The sequence below is a fragment of the Tamandua tetradactyla genome, chromosome 8 (assembly GCF_023851605.1).
Source record: "Tamandua tetradactyla isolate mTamTet1 chromosome 8, mTamTet1.pri, whole genome shotgun sequence".
NCBI classification, from domain to species: Eukaryota; Metazoa; Chordata; class Mammalia; order Pilosa; family Myrmecophagidae; genus Tamandua; species Tamandua tetradactyla.
The window spans coordinates 124,415,154-124,429,584 of NC_135334.1; the positions used below are offsets into that span (position 1 = coordinate 124,415,154).

The following is a 14,431-nucleotide window of genomic DNA, read 5'->3' on the forward strand; positions in this document are numbered from 1 at the left end:
CCCAATGATGAACTCCAGACGCAAATATCCTATGTCTATTCAATTTCTCCATTTGGATGTCTAATAGACACAAACTTAGCATGCCCAACACCAGACTCCCGATTTCACACACACACACACACACACACACACACCAAAGCTCCTCCCCTTCCTTGAGCTTCCCCATCTCACTTAAAGGTTACTGCATCCAGCCAACTGTGGAGATATCCTCTTTCTCTCATGTCCATACCCAACACATAAGCAAATCCTAATAGTTGTAACTTTAAAAGTGTATCTGGAATCTAACCAATTCAAACCACCAATACCACCACCCCACTCTGATCTAAGCTATGATCACCTTTCATTTACATTACTGCATTAGCCTTCTAGTTAGTCTCTCTGCTTAGACCTTTCCCCTTTACAATCTATTTTACACACAGAAGACACAATGTGTGCCCATCAAGACTAAAATCTAAGTCAGAGCATGGCAGTTCTCTATTCAAAGCATTCCAATGGCTTTCCATTTCCCTTGGAGTAATTGCCAAAACCTTTACAGTGGCATACCAGACATGATACAAACTGCCTGTGCCACTCCCACCACCTTCCAGTGCCTAGAATACAGCATGGCAGAGAACAGGCCCTCAGTACACAGCTGCTGACAAATGAAGTGCACATAAATGTGCCACAAACTCAGAAGTTTGATTTATTCAACTTTTTTTGAAAAATCTAAAACCAACCAAATGACCAAAACCAAAACCCAAACAAAAACATAGAGCAAAGTAAACAACAACAAATGAACACATAAATAAAAGAACTTCTCTTGTTTTTCTTTGCAATGAAGTTTGTTACCTGGATTCAATATCAGACAAAGAGATGTCACTCCAACTTCCTTCTATATCCGTAGCTCGTGCAAGTTCATTGAACTTTTTGTGGATTTCCTGTTGTAATAGTTCTTTAAGCTCTGCTAAACACTGTGTGAACTGAGGGAGTGAAAAAAAGGATTTTTAAAACAATATTTTTATTGGCAGATCTTCACACACATACAGTCCATACATGGTATACAATCAATGGGTCACAATAACATCACATAGTTGTGAATTCATCACCATGATCATTTTTAGGTCATTTGCATCACTCCAGAAAAAGAAATAAAAAGAAAAAAGAAAAATTTATACATCCCATACTCCTTATCCCTCCCTCTCATTGACCACTAGAATTTCAATCTACCCAATTTAGAAAAAAAGGATTTTTGATAATCAATTTATTTATTCATCAAATATTTACTAAGTATATTCTAAAAGACACTTTACTTATTGCTGGGAACACAAAAATGAATAGTCTATAGCCCCTGCAACTAAGGACATGCTAATAGATACATTACGTGAGTCATTTTTTTAAGGGCAGAACATCAACAAGTGTTGCTTTAGCTACTTTTTTCCTGGATAAAGCCTATGATAAACTTCTTTTAAAAAATGGAATGATCTGATTTATTCTATTATTATTTTTGAGTAGCAAGGAAGGAAAAGTTAGAATGTGGTTTGTGCTGTTTTCAAATGGTTGTGTACAGCAGAAAAGCCATGCTCTTTAATCCTCATTCAATATTGCTGGGTGGGATCTTTTTTGATTAAGTTGTTTCCGTGGAGATGTGACCCACGCAATTGTGGGTGGGACCTTTTGATTAGGTGGTTTTCATGGAGATGTGTCTCTACCCATTCAAGGTGGAGTTACTTACCAGAGTCCTTTAAGAAGGAACCATTTTGGAAAAAGCTTCAGAGCCCACACAGCCAGAGACCTTTGGAGATGCAGAAAGAAAATACCCCGCGGAAGCCATTTGAAGAAGTCGGGAGAGAAAGCTAGCAGATATCACCATGTGTCTTCCTAACTGAGAGAGAAACTCTGAACGTCACTGGCTCTTTCTTGAGTCAAAGTATCTGTGCTGATTTGAAAGTACTGTGTACCCTAGAAAAGCCACGTTTTAATCCTGACCCAGTCTTGTGGGGGCAGCCATTTCTTTTAATCCTAATCCAATATTGTTGGGTAGAACTTTTGATGAGATTAACTCCAGAGGGATGTGAAGTGCCCAATTTTGATTAGGTGGAGATGTGACTCCACCCATTCCAGGTGGGTCTTGATCAGCTTACTAAGACCTTTAAAAGGGGCGACATTTTGGAGACACAGACACAGATGTTTGGAAGAGCAGATGCAGACCCTTGGAGGACAGTTGCTTCAGAGCTGACAGAGCCAGCATGAGACCCAGATGTTTAGAGATGCAGGGCCCAGCAGATGTCGCCGCGTTACCTCCCATGAGATGTTAAGCAAGCCAGAAACCAGAAATGTGTCCTGGAGAAGCTAAGTGAAGGTCCACAGATGCCAAGTGAGGAACCCCACAGGAAAAAGGGGCTGAAAGCAATGGGGCCCAGGAGCAAGGGACGAGTACATGCCAGTCACATATCTTCCCAGCTGACAGAGGTGTTCTGGATGGCGTTGGCCTTTCTTGAGTAATGGTAATGCCTTGTTGGTGCCTTAGTTTGGACACTTTCTCGGCACTAGAACTGTAAACTTGTAACTTATGAAATTCCCTTTTTAAAAGCCATTCCATTTCTGGTATATTGCTTTCTACCAGCATTAGCAAATGAAAACAGTATCTTTCCCTGGATGCCTTAGTTTGGACTAAGTTTACTTGCAACTTCATAAATTCCTCTTTTAAAAGCCATTACATTTCTGGTATTTGAATTCTGGTAGCATTAACAAACCAGAACATGGTTGTTCAGCTTTTTGCTACGGCAAGTATGATTTATAGGCCATAATGTGGTCAAATTCTCCTTTCAATATCTTTTATTAGCTACTGCATCCAGGGCGGTGCATGTCGAGTCCTTCCATGGCCAACATTTCTGACGGGACGCGAGAGATGAGTTGGAAACCATGAGTACAAACTCCCTTTTTAAAATGCAATTTTACTGACATATATTCACATACCATATAATCACCAAAAGTATAAAATTGATGGCTCACAGTATCATCAAATAGTGGTAAATTCATAACCACAATCAATTTTAGAACATTTTCATTATCCCCAAAATAAATAAAGTAAAATTAAAAATAAAAATAATACCAAAAACATCCCAAATCCCTTAATCCTCCCATATTTATTTTTTTGTCTTTATTTTCTTACTCAACTACTGATATACTGGATAAAGGGAGTGTCAGTCAAAAGGTTTTCACAATCACATGGACACAGCATAAATGTGACCATTCATGATGATTCATCATGAATAAAGGCTACTGGATTTCAGTTCAACAGTTTCAGGTATTCCTTCTAACTATTCTCATATACTAGAAACTAAAAAGGAGTATTTATATAATGCATTAAGAATAACTTCCAGGATGACCTCTTAATTCTATTTGAAATCTTTTAGCCACTAAAATTTAATTTTGTTTCATTTCATTTCCCCCTTTTGGTCAAGGAAGCTTTCTCAATCCCACGAAGCCAGGGCCAGGCTCATCTCTGGGAGTCATGTCTCACATAGGGGTTAGGTATTGAATATATTTGCTGAGTTGGCTTAGAGAGAGGGGACACATCTGAGTAACAAAAGAGGTTCTCTTGGGGTGACTCTTAGGCATAATTATATGTGGGCTTAGCTTCTCTTTGCAGGATGAGTCTCATAAGGGCAAGCACCTAGATAGTGCATTTGGCCTATTAATTTGGTACCCAGTGCTTGTGAGAATATTGGGAATTCTCCAGGTGGAGAAACTTAATATTTCTACATTTTCCCCTAGTCTCTCAAGGGAACTTTGCAAACTTTTTAAAATTTTCTGCCCAAATTACTCTGTGATGTATCAGGGTAGTACATTAACCTGTACAAAATAGCCAGATCTCATTCCCTATTCAGGATTCCACATAATTACGTTGTTTGAATAAATTAGCCAAAGAAGTTAAATTAGCTAGTTTGCTACGAAAATATAAATTTTGTACAAAATAAGCGTCTCTTCCTTTGGTCTCACAAAGAAGTTGAAGTTTTAAAATACAGTTAATATCACCCTTTACCTTGTATTTTGATTGACCTTAGTCTTAACCAGATCACCTTCATTCACATATCTAATTGGAGTCCAATCTATTCTTCAGCATCTTTAACAGCTGCTGTATAGGGTAATGCTGACTTTCAGAGTGGCGGAACTCTAACTCTGCAGACTTCCTTTTAAGAAGTTGAGTGATGAAGGGATATAGAAATGACTTGCTGGAAAAAAACAAGGCCAAAGGAAACCTTTGCTTGTTTCTTAATACAGGGGTAGCCTGAGAACATCTGCAGTTGAGGGGTAGGAGTAGGATGTCCAGAAAACTGAGGACACAGAAGAGAGGAACATAATTAGTGAGGCCAGATATCAGGGTGCTAATGTAGGGTTGTCAAGTGCACAAAGGGCAAATTTGGTTTCAGAGAAGAGAAAGGACACCTGATTTTCTGAAATCAGAGACAGGGAAGCAGGAACTGGGGCTGCCATGGGTAATCCTAGAAATGAATGAAGGTGTGAAGCAAAGCTTGTGTGCTGGTTTGAAATGATGTATGTACCTTAGAAAAGCCATGTTTCAATCCTAAAACAAGCCTTTCGTAAAGGTTGCCATTTCGTCTAGTCCCTATTCAGTATTGTATGCTTGAAACTGTAATTAAATCATCTCCCCGGAGATGTGATTTAATCAAGACTAGTTGTTAAACTGAATTAGGTGGAGGTGTGTCTCCACCCATTTGGGTGGGTTTTTTTTTTTTTTTTAATTAATTAAAAAAAGAATTAACAAAACAATTAGAAATCATTCCAATCTACATGTACAATCATTTGGGTGGGTTTTGATCAGTTTACTGGACTCCTATAAAAGAGGAGACATTTTGGAGAATAAGAAATTCAGAGAGAGCAGAGGAGAACAATATAGCTGGAGACGTACAGTCTGCTAGCCAGTGACCTTTGGAGATAAAGAAGGAAAATGCCTCCCGGGAAGCTTCATGAAACAGGAAGCCAGGAGAGGGAGCTAGCAGATGACGTCATGTTTGCCATGTGCCCTTCCAGATGAGAGAGAAACCCTGAACTTTGTCGACCTTCTTGAACCAAGGTATCCTTCCCTGGATGCCTTAGACTGGACATTTCTATAGACTTGTTTTAATTGGGACATTTTCTTGGCCTTAGAACCGTAAACTAGCATCTGATTAAATTCCCCTCTTTAAAAGCCATTCCGTTGCTGGTATATTGCATTCCAGCAGCTAGCCAACTAGAACAGTTTGCACAATGGGCTCTAGCCTCCTGCTAAATTATGAGGTCTTACTATTTGCTGAGAGTGTGCAGGCTGGGGGCTTTAATATTTTCTTTAGTAATAAAAACTTCAGAAAAATATTAAGAAGAAAATACAGTTCACCTGTAATACCACTGGGCAGATTTTGGACCCATCTGAAACTGATCACAGCAGTATCACCATATTTCTTAAAACTCCATTTTTTACCTTGGTTTGGTCAGGATCGCAGAAATCCAGAAGTGTGTCACAGACATGATAACCTAGGGATTTCAGATCCTCAGTGGTAAAGTGAGTATCTCTTTTATTGCCTGGAAAGAATCCACAAATATTTCTTATTAAATCCTAATGACCTAATGCAAATCCAATTTATGAATTTCTTTTAAAATACCATCTCTGATTTTAAAACTATGCTTCTAGATGGAGCAACTTGCCTTTTAGTTTTAGTTTGGTGAGAAGAACCTTTGACAAAGATAAAGTTTAAAATCATAATGGCTTTAATTATTGTGGTGTTATTTTGTGGTAGGCACAATGCCAAGTGCTTTATATGCAGTCTCATTAAATAGTACCTATACTGCAAAGCCTAATAAATTTCACATTCATATTTTGGGTATTCAAATTTAGCCTATGTCATGGTCAGGTTCATGTGTCAACTTGGTCAAGTGGTGGTACCTGTTTGTCTGGTTGGGCAAGTGCTGGCCTGTCTGTTGCGATGAGGACATTTCATAGAATTAAATCATGATCACGTCAGCTGCATCCACAGCTGATTCCATTTGTAATCAGTCAAGGGGAATGTCTTCTGCAATGAGTGATGCTCTATCTAATCATTGGAAGCCTTTTAAGGAGGATTCAGAAGAGGCAGGCTTTTTTCCTGCTTCGGCTGGTAAGCCTCTCCTGTGGAGTTCGTCCAGACCTTCCATCAGAATCGTCGGATTCACAGCCTGCCCTGTGGATTTTGGACTCTGCATTCCCGCAGTTACATGAGACACTTTTATAAATTTTATAATTGCGAGTGTTTACTGTCGATTCGGATTCTCTAGAGAACCCTAACTAATACAACTTGGTACCAGGAGTGGTTCTTAAGAAACAGAATCTTAAAATGGGTTTTTATGAATGGTTTTCTACTCTGACTAGACTCAAAGGCACTAAGGACTCTGATTCCCATAATCAGAATGACACTCCCAATCCATGGAGTGAGTTGACAAAAGAGGTAGTCAAAATATCACCATTCAATTCTCCTAATGCTTCACTTGTATGAAGCCAGGCTCTGGGGGATAATGTTTTTGACACCTTTACAGAGTTTTGTGGAAATAAGAGGTATAGAGATGTTGGCTGATTGTTGTTAGATACACTGGATACATTAAGGAGTGAAAGGGATGGGCTTAAGGCTTCAAACGAGAAGTTTAAGTGATGTCTGGCAGATGTAGACGTTTCTATGAGTATCCTGAAGGAAAATCTTATTTCCTGTAGCCACAGACTTGAGATCTCTGAAAATCAGACTCAGAATCTTATTGTTAGAGTAGCAACTTTACAATGTAAACTGAAATCTCAATGTTGCATGGTGTCTGCCATTAAAGTGGGGGCATTGATTGGAAAGGAGTGGGACCCTGAAAAATAGGATGGTGACATATGGATTGATAATGATGTCAGTGGTGAGGTTGAAACCCTAGGTCATGCTGAGTCTTCTCTAGATAACTCTGTAATAGTTTGCCCTGAGGACATAACCGCCCCACCTCCAGTCTGCCTTGAGGAGTTGGCCACCCAACCTCCTTCTGAAGGGATTAGCCCTAGAGTGATTAATCCTGTTTCACCATATGAAACTGCAAATGAATGCCCTGAAGCAAATGGCTAGGAAGATATTTCTAATTCTTTTCATGAACCACCCACACCACCCGTCATTTTCTCCAGACCTATAACTAGACTAAAGTCCCAACAGACCCCTAAAGGTGAGGTACAAAGTATCACACATGAGGAGGCATGTTATACTCCAAAAGAACTGTGTGAGTTTTCCAATTTATATAGACAGAAATCAGGGGAATATGTGTGGCAATGGATTTTAAGGGTTTGGGATAATGGTGGGAGGAATATAAGGCTGGATCAGCGAAATTTATTGATATGGGCCCACTAAGCAGAGATTCTGCATTCAATGTTATAGCTCGAGGGGTCAGAAAAGGTATTAACAGTTTGTTTGGATGGTTGGCTGAAACATGGATCAAAAGGTGGCTGACATTACATGAGGTTGGAATGCTGGAACTCCCCTGGTATAATGTAGATGAGGGGATCCAGAGGTTTAGAGAAATTGGAATGTTAGAATGGATTTATCATGCAAAGCCTGCTCTTACACCCCAGGAATGTCCAGAGGATGCACCTTTTACCAGAACAGTGAGAAATAAATTTGTGAGACTAGCACCATCATCCCTCAAGAGCTCTGTGGTTGCACTTCTCTGTAGGTCAGATATTACTGTAGGAACTGCTGTCACTGAGCTGGAATCCTTAAACACAATGGGGATGTCGGGATCCCGAGTTGGCAGAAGCCAGGTGGCAGCACTTAATCACCAAAGACAGGGTAGACGTGGGTATTATAATAGACAACAAACTCAAAGGAGGCATCAAAATTATATGACACGCAGAGATTTGTGGCATTGGCTAGTAAATCATGGGGTACCTAGAAATATGATAGAAGGGCAGTCTACTAAATTCTTGTTCAAGCTGTATAAACAAAAGAGTTCTAGGTCAAGTGAACAGAAGTCTAACCTGAATTACAAAAACAGAGTCATGGCCCCTTAATCAATTTCCAGACTTGACACAATTTACAGACCCAGAGTCCCTTGAATGAAGGGGAGGCCCGGTCCCTTTGGGGGAGAACCCTTACATGCCACAAATTTATACTGTTAATCTTCCTCCAAGCCTTCCCCAAGGAGACCGACGGCCTTTTACCAGGGTACCTGTGCATTGGGGAAAAGGAAATGATCAGATATTTTGGGGATTATTAGACACTGGTTCAGAAGTGACATCAATTCCAGGGGATCCAAGACGTCACTCTGGTACACCAGTCAGAGTGGGGGCTTATGGAGGCCAGGTGATCAATGGAGTTTTAGCTCAGGTCCATCTCACAGTGGATCCAGTGGGCCCCTGGACCCATTCTGAAGTTACTTCCCCAGTTCCAGAATGTATAATTGGAACAGACATACTGAGCAACTGGCAGAATCCCCACGTTGGTTCTCTAACTCATGCAGTGAGGGCTATTATGGTGGGGAAGGCCAAGCGGAAGCCACTAGAACTGCTCCTACCAAGCAAAATAGTATATCAGAAGCAATACCGGATTCCTGGAGGGATTCTAGAGATTACTGCCACTCTTAAGGACTTGAAGGATGCAGAGGTGGTGATTCCTACCACATCCTCATTCAACTCTACTATTTGGCCTGTGCAGAAAACAGATGGGTCTTAGAGGATGACAGTGGATTATCGTAAGCACAACCAGGTGGTAACTCCAATTGCACCTGGTGTTCCAGATGTTGTATCATTGCTTGGGCAAATCAATACATCTCCTGGTACCTGGTATACAGCTATTGATCTGGCAAATGCTTTTTTCTCAATAGCTGTTAGTAAGGACGAGCAGAAACAGTTTGCTTCAGATGGCAAGGTCAGCAATATACCTTCACTGTCCTACCTCAGGGGTATAGCAACTCTTCAGCCCTATGTCATAATCTTGTCTGCAGGAACCTTGATCGTTTCTCCCTCCCACAAGAAATCCCACTGGTCCATTATATTGATGATATCATGTTGATTGGACCTAGTGAGCAAGAAGTAGCAACTACTGCAGATTTACTGTTAAGACATTTGCATGTCAGAGGATGGGAGATAAATCCAACAAAAATACAGGGACCTTCCACCTCAGTGAAATTTCTAGGTGTCCAGTGGTGTGGGGCATGTCGAGATATCCCTTCTAAGGTGAAGGCTAAGTTGCTGCATCTGGCCCCTCCTATGACCAAAAAAGAGGCACAATGCCTAGTTGGTATCTTAGGATTTTCACGACAACATATTCCTCATTTGGGTGTGCTACTCAAGCCCATTTATTGACTGACCAGAAAAGCTGCTAATTTTGAGCAGGGACCTGAACAAGAAGAGGCTCTGTGACAGGTCCAGCCTGTTGTACAAGCTGCTCTGCCACTTGGGCCATATGATTCAGCAGATCCAATGGTGCTAGAAGTGTCAGTGGCAAATAGAGATGCTGTCTGGAGCCTTTGGCAGGCTCCTATAGGAGACTCACAACACAGACCCTTCAGATTTTGGAGCAAAGTCTTACCATCTGCTGCAGATAATTACCCTCCTTTTGAGAAACAGCTTTTGGCTTGCTACTGGGCCTTAGGAGAGACTGAACGCTTAACCATGGGCCACCAAGTTACCATGAGACCTGAGTTGCCTATCATGAGCTGGGTGTTGTCTGACACATCAAGCCATAAAGTTGGGTGTGCACAGCAGCACTCCATTGTAAAATGGAAATGGTATATACGAGATAGGGCCAGAGAAGGTCCTGAAGGCACAAGTAAGTTACATGAGTAAGTGGCCCAATGTCCATGTCTCCACTCCTGCCACATTACCTTCTCTTTCCAAGACCAGAGCTATGGCCTCTTGGGGAGTTCCTTAAAGTGAATTGACTGAGTTTACAGATGGTTCAGTACGATATGCAGGTACCACCTGAAAGTGGACAGCTGTAGCACTACAACCCTTTCTGGGGTGTCCTTGAAAGAGTAGTGAGTGGTAATCCTCCCAGTGGGCAGAACTTTGAGCAATGCACCTGGTTGTTCATTTTGCTTGGAAGGAAAACTGGTCAGAGGTGTGTTTGTATACTGACTCATGGGCTGTTGCTAATGGTTTGGCTGGATGGTCAGGGACTTGGAAGGACCATAACTGGAAAATTGGTGACAAAGAGGTCTGGGGAAGAAGTATGTGGATAGACATTTCTGAGAGGGTTAAAATCAGAAGATATTTGTGTCCCATGTGAATGCACACTGGAGGGTGACTTCAGCAGAGGAAGGTTTTAATAATCAAGTGGATAAGATGACCTGTTCTGTGGATACCAATCAGCCTCTTTTCCCAGCAACTCCTGTCATTGCCCAATGGGCTCATGAACAAAGTGGTCATGGTGGTAGGGATGGAAGTTATGCATGGGCTCAACAACATGGACTTCCACTCACCAAGGCTGACTTGGCTATAGCCACTGCTGAGTGCCCAATCTTCCAGCAACAGAGACACATACTCAGCCCCCGATATGGCAAAATTCCCCAAGGTGACCAGCCAGTTACCTGGTGGCAAGTTGATTACATTGGACCACTCCCTTCATGGAAGGGGCAGTGATTTGTTCTAACTGGAATAGACACATACTCTGGATATGGGTTTTCTTTCTCTGCACACAATGCTTCTGCCAAAACTACCATCCGTGGGCTTACAGAATGCCTTATCCATTGTCATGGTATTCCACACAGCATTGCTTCTGATCAGGGAACCCACTTCACAGCAAATGAAGTGTGGGAATGGGCACATGCTCATGGAATTCTCTGGTCTTACCATGTTCCCCATCATCCAGAAGCTGCTGAATTGACAGAATGGTGGATTGGCCTTTTGAAAATTCAATTACGGTGCCAAGTAGGTGGCAATACCTTGAAGGGCTGGGGTTATGTTCCCCAGGAAGCTGAATATGCTCTGAGTCAGCATCTGCTGTATGGTGCTGTTTCTTCCATAGCCAGGATCCATGGGTCCAGGATCCAAGGGGTGGAAATGGGAGTGGCACCACTCACTATTACTCCTAATGATCCACTAGGAAAATTTTTGCTTCCTCTCCCTGAGACCCTGAGCTCTCCTGGTCTACAGTTTTAGTTCCAGAAGGGGGAGTGCTTTCTCCAGGAGAAACAACGATTCCATTGAACTAGAATCTCAGACTGCCACCTGGTCACTTTGGGCTACTCATGCCCCTGGATCAACAAGCCAAGAAGGGGGTTACTTTACTGTCTGGGGTGATTGACCCTGACTATCAGGGGGAAATGGAACTGCAACTACACAATGGAGGTAAAGAAGAGTTTTCTCTGGAATATAGGAGATCCCCTAGGGTGTCTCTTAGTACTACCATGCCCTGTGATTAAAATCAATGGAAAACTGCAACAACCCAATCGAGGCAGGACCATCAATGGCTCTGAAACTTCAGGAATGAAGGTTTGGGTCATCCCCCCAGGCAAAGAACCAAGGCCAGCTGAAGTACTTGCTAAGGGTAAAGGGAACATGGAATGGGTAGTGGAAGAAGGTAGTGATAAATATAAACTACGAACACATGATCAGTTACAGAAATGAGGGCTGTTTTGTTCATGTTATACTATTTAAGTTGTAAGATATGAAGTTTAAGAATGAATATTACCCAAGGACTTGCATCCTATTCTGGAGAGATTTAATGTGTTTCCAGTTATATGCAGGACAGTTGAGTATTGTTAGGTGAAAGAAAAAAATGTGTTTTATTGTTTTTATTTAGAAATTAGGTATGGTTTAAGGTGATCTGTATAGCTGCCAAATTGACAAGGGGTGGAATGGCATGGTCAGGTTCATGTGTCAACTTGGCCAAGTGGTGGTACCTGTTTATCTGGTTGGGCAAGTGCTGGCCTGTCTGTTGAGATGAGGATATTTTATAGAATTAAATCATGATCACATCAGCTGCATCCACATCTGATTCCATTTGTATTCAGCCAAGGGGAGTGTCTTCTGCAATGAGTGATGCTTAATCTAATCACCAGAAGCCTTTTAAGGAGGACTCAGAAGAGACAGGCTTTCTTCCTGCTTTGGTCGGCAAGCCTCTCCTGTGGAGTTTGTCCAGACCCTTCATCGGAATCGTCAACTTAACAGCCTGCTCTACAGATTTTGGACTCTGCGTTCCCATGGTTACGTGAGACACTTTTATAAATTTTATATTTGCAAGTGTTTCCACTTGATTCTGATTCTCTAGAGATCCCTAACTAATACAGCCTAAGTCACAGACAAAGAAATCCTCTAAATCAGTAATCTCCCCAACATTCAAAGGGATTTTTTCTCCCCACATGCTTCACTTGAGTTTCCCTTGCCTATGACGTCCAAGGGAGAGCTTACCCAGGGTGGACCCACCAAAAGTAGACTCCATTGTATAGCTGTTTAGGATTCCCATCCGCCACATCACAACTCGTCCTGTTCCTTCTTTGCACTTTTGGACCTTGAAATTACAACTACGAAAAGCAAACTATAAAGAAATCCAAATCTTCTGTTAATCATAGATTGGCAATGTAAGAGAGCTCAGATTCATTAATATGATACAAGAAGAGTTCCTATGGGAGTCTCTATATTAACATCTGTTTGGGAATGCTGGCTTACTCTGGCATTCAAGGCACTAGCCAACCTTTCTAGAGTTATTTTCTACCAATTCTTGGATCTAGTTGGGTTTATTCCAACTGGCTGCATATCTCTCACTCCCACAATCTCTCCTGGATCTCTGTCTCCCTCATGCTAATCATCTTGGCTCAAAGTCCAATATCCTCCATTGTTTTTCGTGACCAACTCAGCCCTATTTCTCATTTGGAGTCTGTACTATACATTTGGCATCTATTCCAATCTATTCTACCCTGCTGAAAATGCTTTACAACTGGAAGTTATCTTACCACCTAGTGATATCAAAATTTTTATGTTCTGTGGAATCTAGGGGTTGTACTGAGAAACCTCAGGTCTTCCCGCCTCAAGGGGATTGGAGGAGGAGGCTGAGTAGGCAGAGTTCTAAGCCTTTTCCTCCTCTTCAAGGATCTCTGCTAAGGGTTGTTCTGCTTTTAATCATTTTATATGCTGGGTTCAGCATGTGATTTCATTTGAAGAAAGAGATCACTGGCAAATACAGACGGATTTAGCAAAAAAAATAAAAAAAAGAAAGAAAGGAAGGAAAGAAGAGGGAGGAAAAGGAAGGAAGGGAGGAAGGAAGGAAGGCAAGGAGGAAGGAAGGAAGAAAGGAAGGAAGAAAGGAAAGCCCAAGTACCCTCTCTTTTTACAAATAAGGGCAGCAGATACGAAATGTCTCATATACCGTTATGTGTGAAAATTTGCAGTATCATTTAAATTCTTTTCTAATTTCAACCTAACTTCTTCCTTCTAATGACAGTTGCAGTTCATGGATTTATTATTTATGATGCTGAAAACCAACGTAGATACTCTGTATATGCTTAACTGTCATAGAGCTGTTATTCAGCCAAGTAGGAAAATTTTTTAAATTGTTCCCATTACCTGTCAATATCTTAGTTATTTGTGGTCCTGTATTACATAAACTGTCTGTGAAGGCTCATATTACATTAGCATTTTGTTTGTCCTTCAATCCCTTCTTGCACTGCCAACCACAGGATTAAAGATGTTGGAAAATTCTACTTACTATGCTTGTGCCCAGGCGAAGTAGCCAGAGCAACTTTTTTAACCATCATCATTGAGATATAATGCACATACCATAAAATTCAATTCACCCATTTAAAGTTCACATTTCACTGGTTCAAGTATATCACAGAGTTCTGTGACCACCACCACAATCTAAGTTCAGAACATTTTTTTAAGATAAATTGGACTCTATCAAAATTAAAAATATTTGTGCATCAAAGAACTTCAAAATATTTGGAAATCACATATTTGTCAAAGGTTTAACATCCAGAATATACAAATAAATCCTTCAACTCAACCACACAAGGTCAAACAATCAAATTACAATTGGGCAATAGACTTGATAGATATTTGTCCAATAAAACACAAAAATGGCCAAAAATCACATAAGATTGTCACCATACTTAGCCACAGGGAAATGCAATCAAACCATAGTGAGTTATCATCTCCCATCCACTAGAATGGTCACTATTAACAAAACACAGAAAATAAGTGATCGAGAGGATATGGAGAAATAGGAACACTGGTTCATTGTTGGTGAGAATGCAAAATGATGCAACCACTGTGAAACACAATCTGGCAGCTCCCTTGAAAGTTTAGAACCACCATATGGCCCAGAAATCCCACACCTATATGTGCATTCCCCAAAACTGAAACCAGGACTCAAACAGACATTTGCACAGAAATGTTCCTTGTAGCACCATTCACAATCGCCAAAAGATGGAAACTGAAATGTCCCTTAATTGATGAATGGATAAG

General features: G+C 41.1%; 1 protein-coding gene across 9 annotated transcripts in view; it reads right to left on the reverse strand.

Moving 5' to 3' along the window:
* AGBL2 (AGBL carboxypeptidase 2) overlaps positions 1 to 14,431 on the reverse strand; it is a 72,677-nt gene that overhangs the window by 7,537 nt on the left and 50,709 nt on the right. For 7 of the 9 annotated variants that reach the window (XM_077114651.1, XM_077114649.1, XM_077114648.1 and 4 more), the window contains 3 exons: positions 12,380 to 12,506; positions 5,462 to 5,562; positions 829 to 959 (listed from right to left, as the gene is read on the reverse strand). In XM_077114651.1, coding sequence (XP_076970766.1) covers positions 829 to 959; positions 5,462 to 5,562; positions 12,380 to 12,506 — 359 coding nt within the window. The remainder of the gene's footprint in view (positions 1 to 828; positions 960 to 5,461; positions 5,563 to 12,379; positions 12,507 to 14,431) is intronic. The other 2 variants (XM_077114644.1, XM_077114650.1) reach the window with 2 other exon arrangements.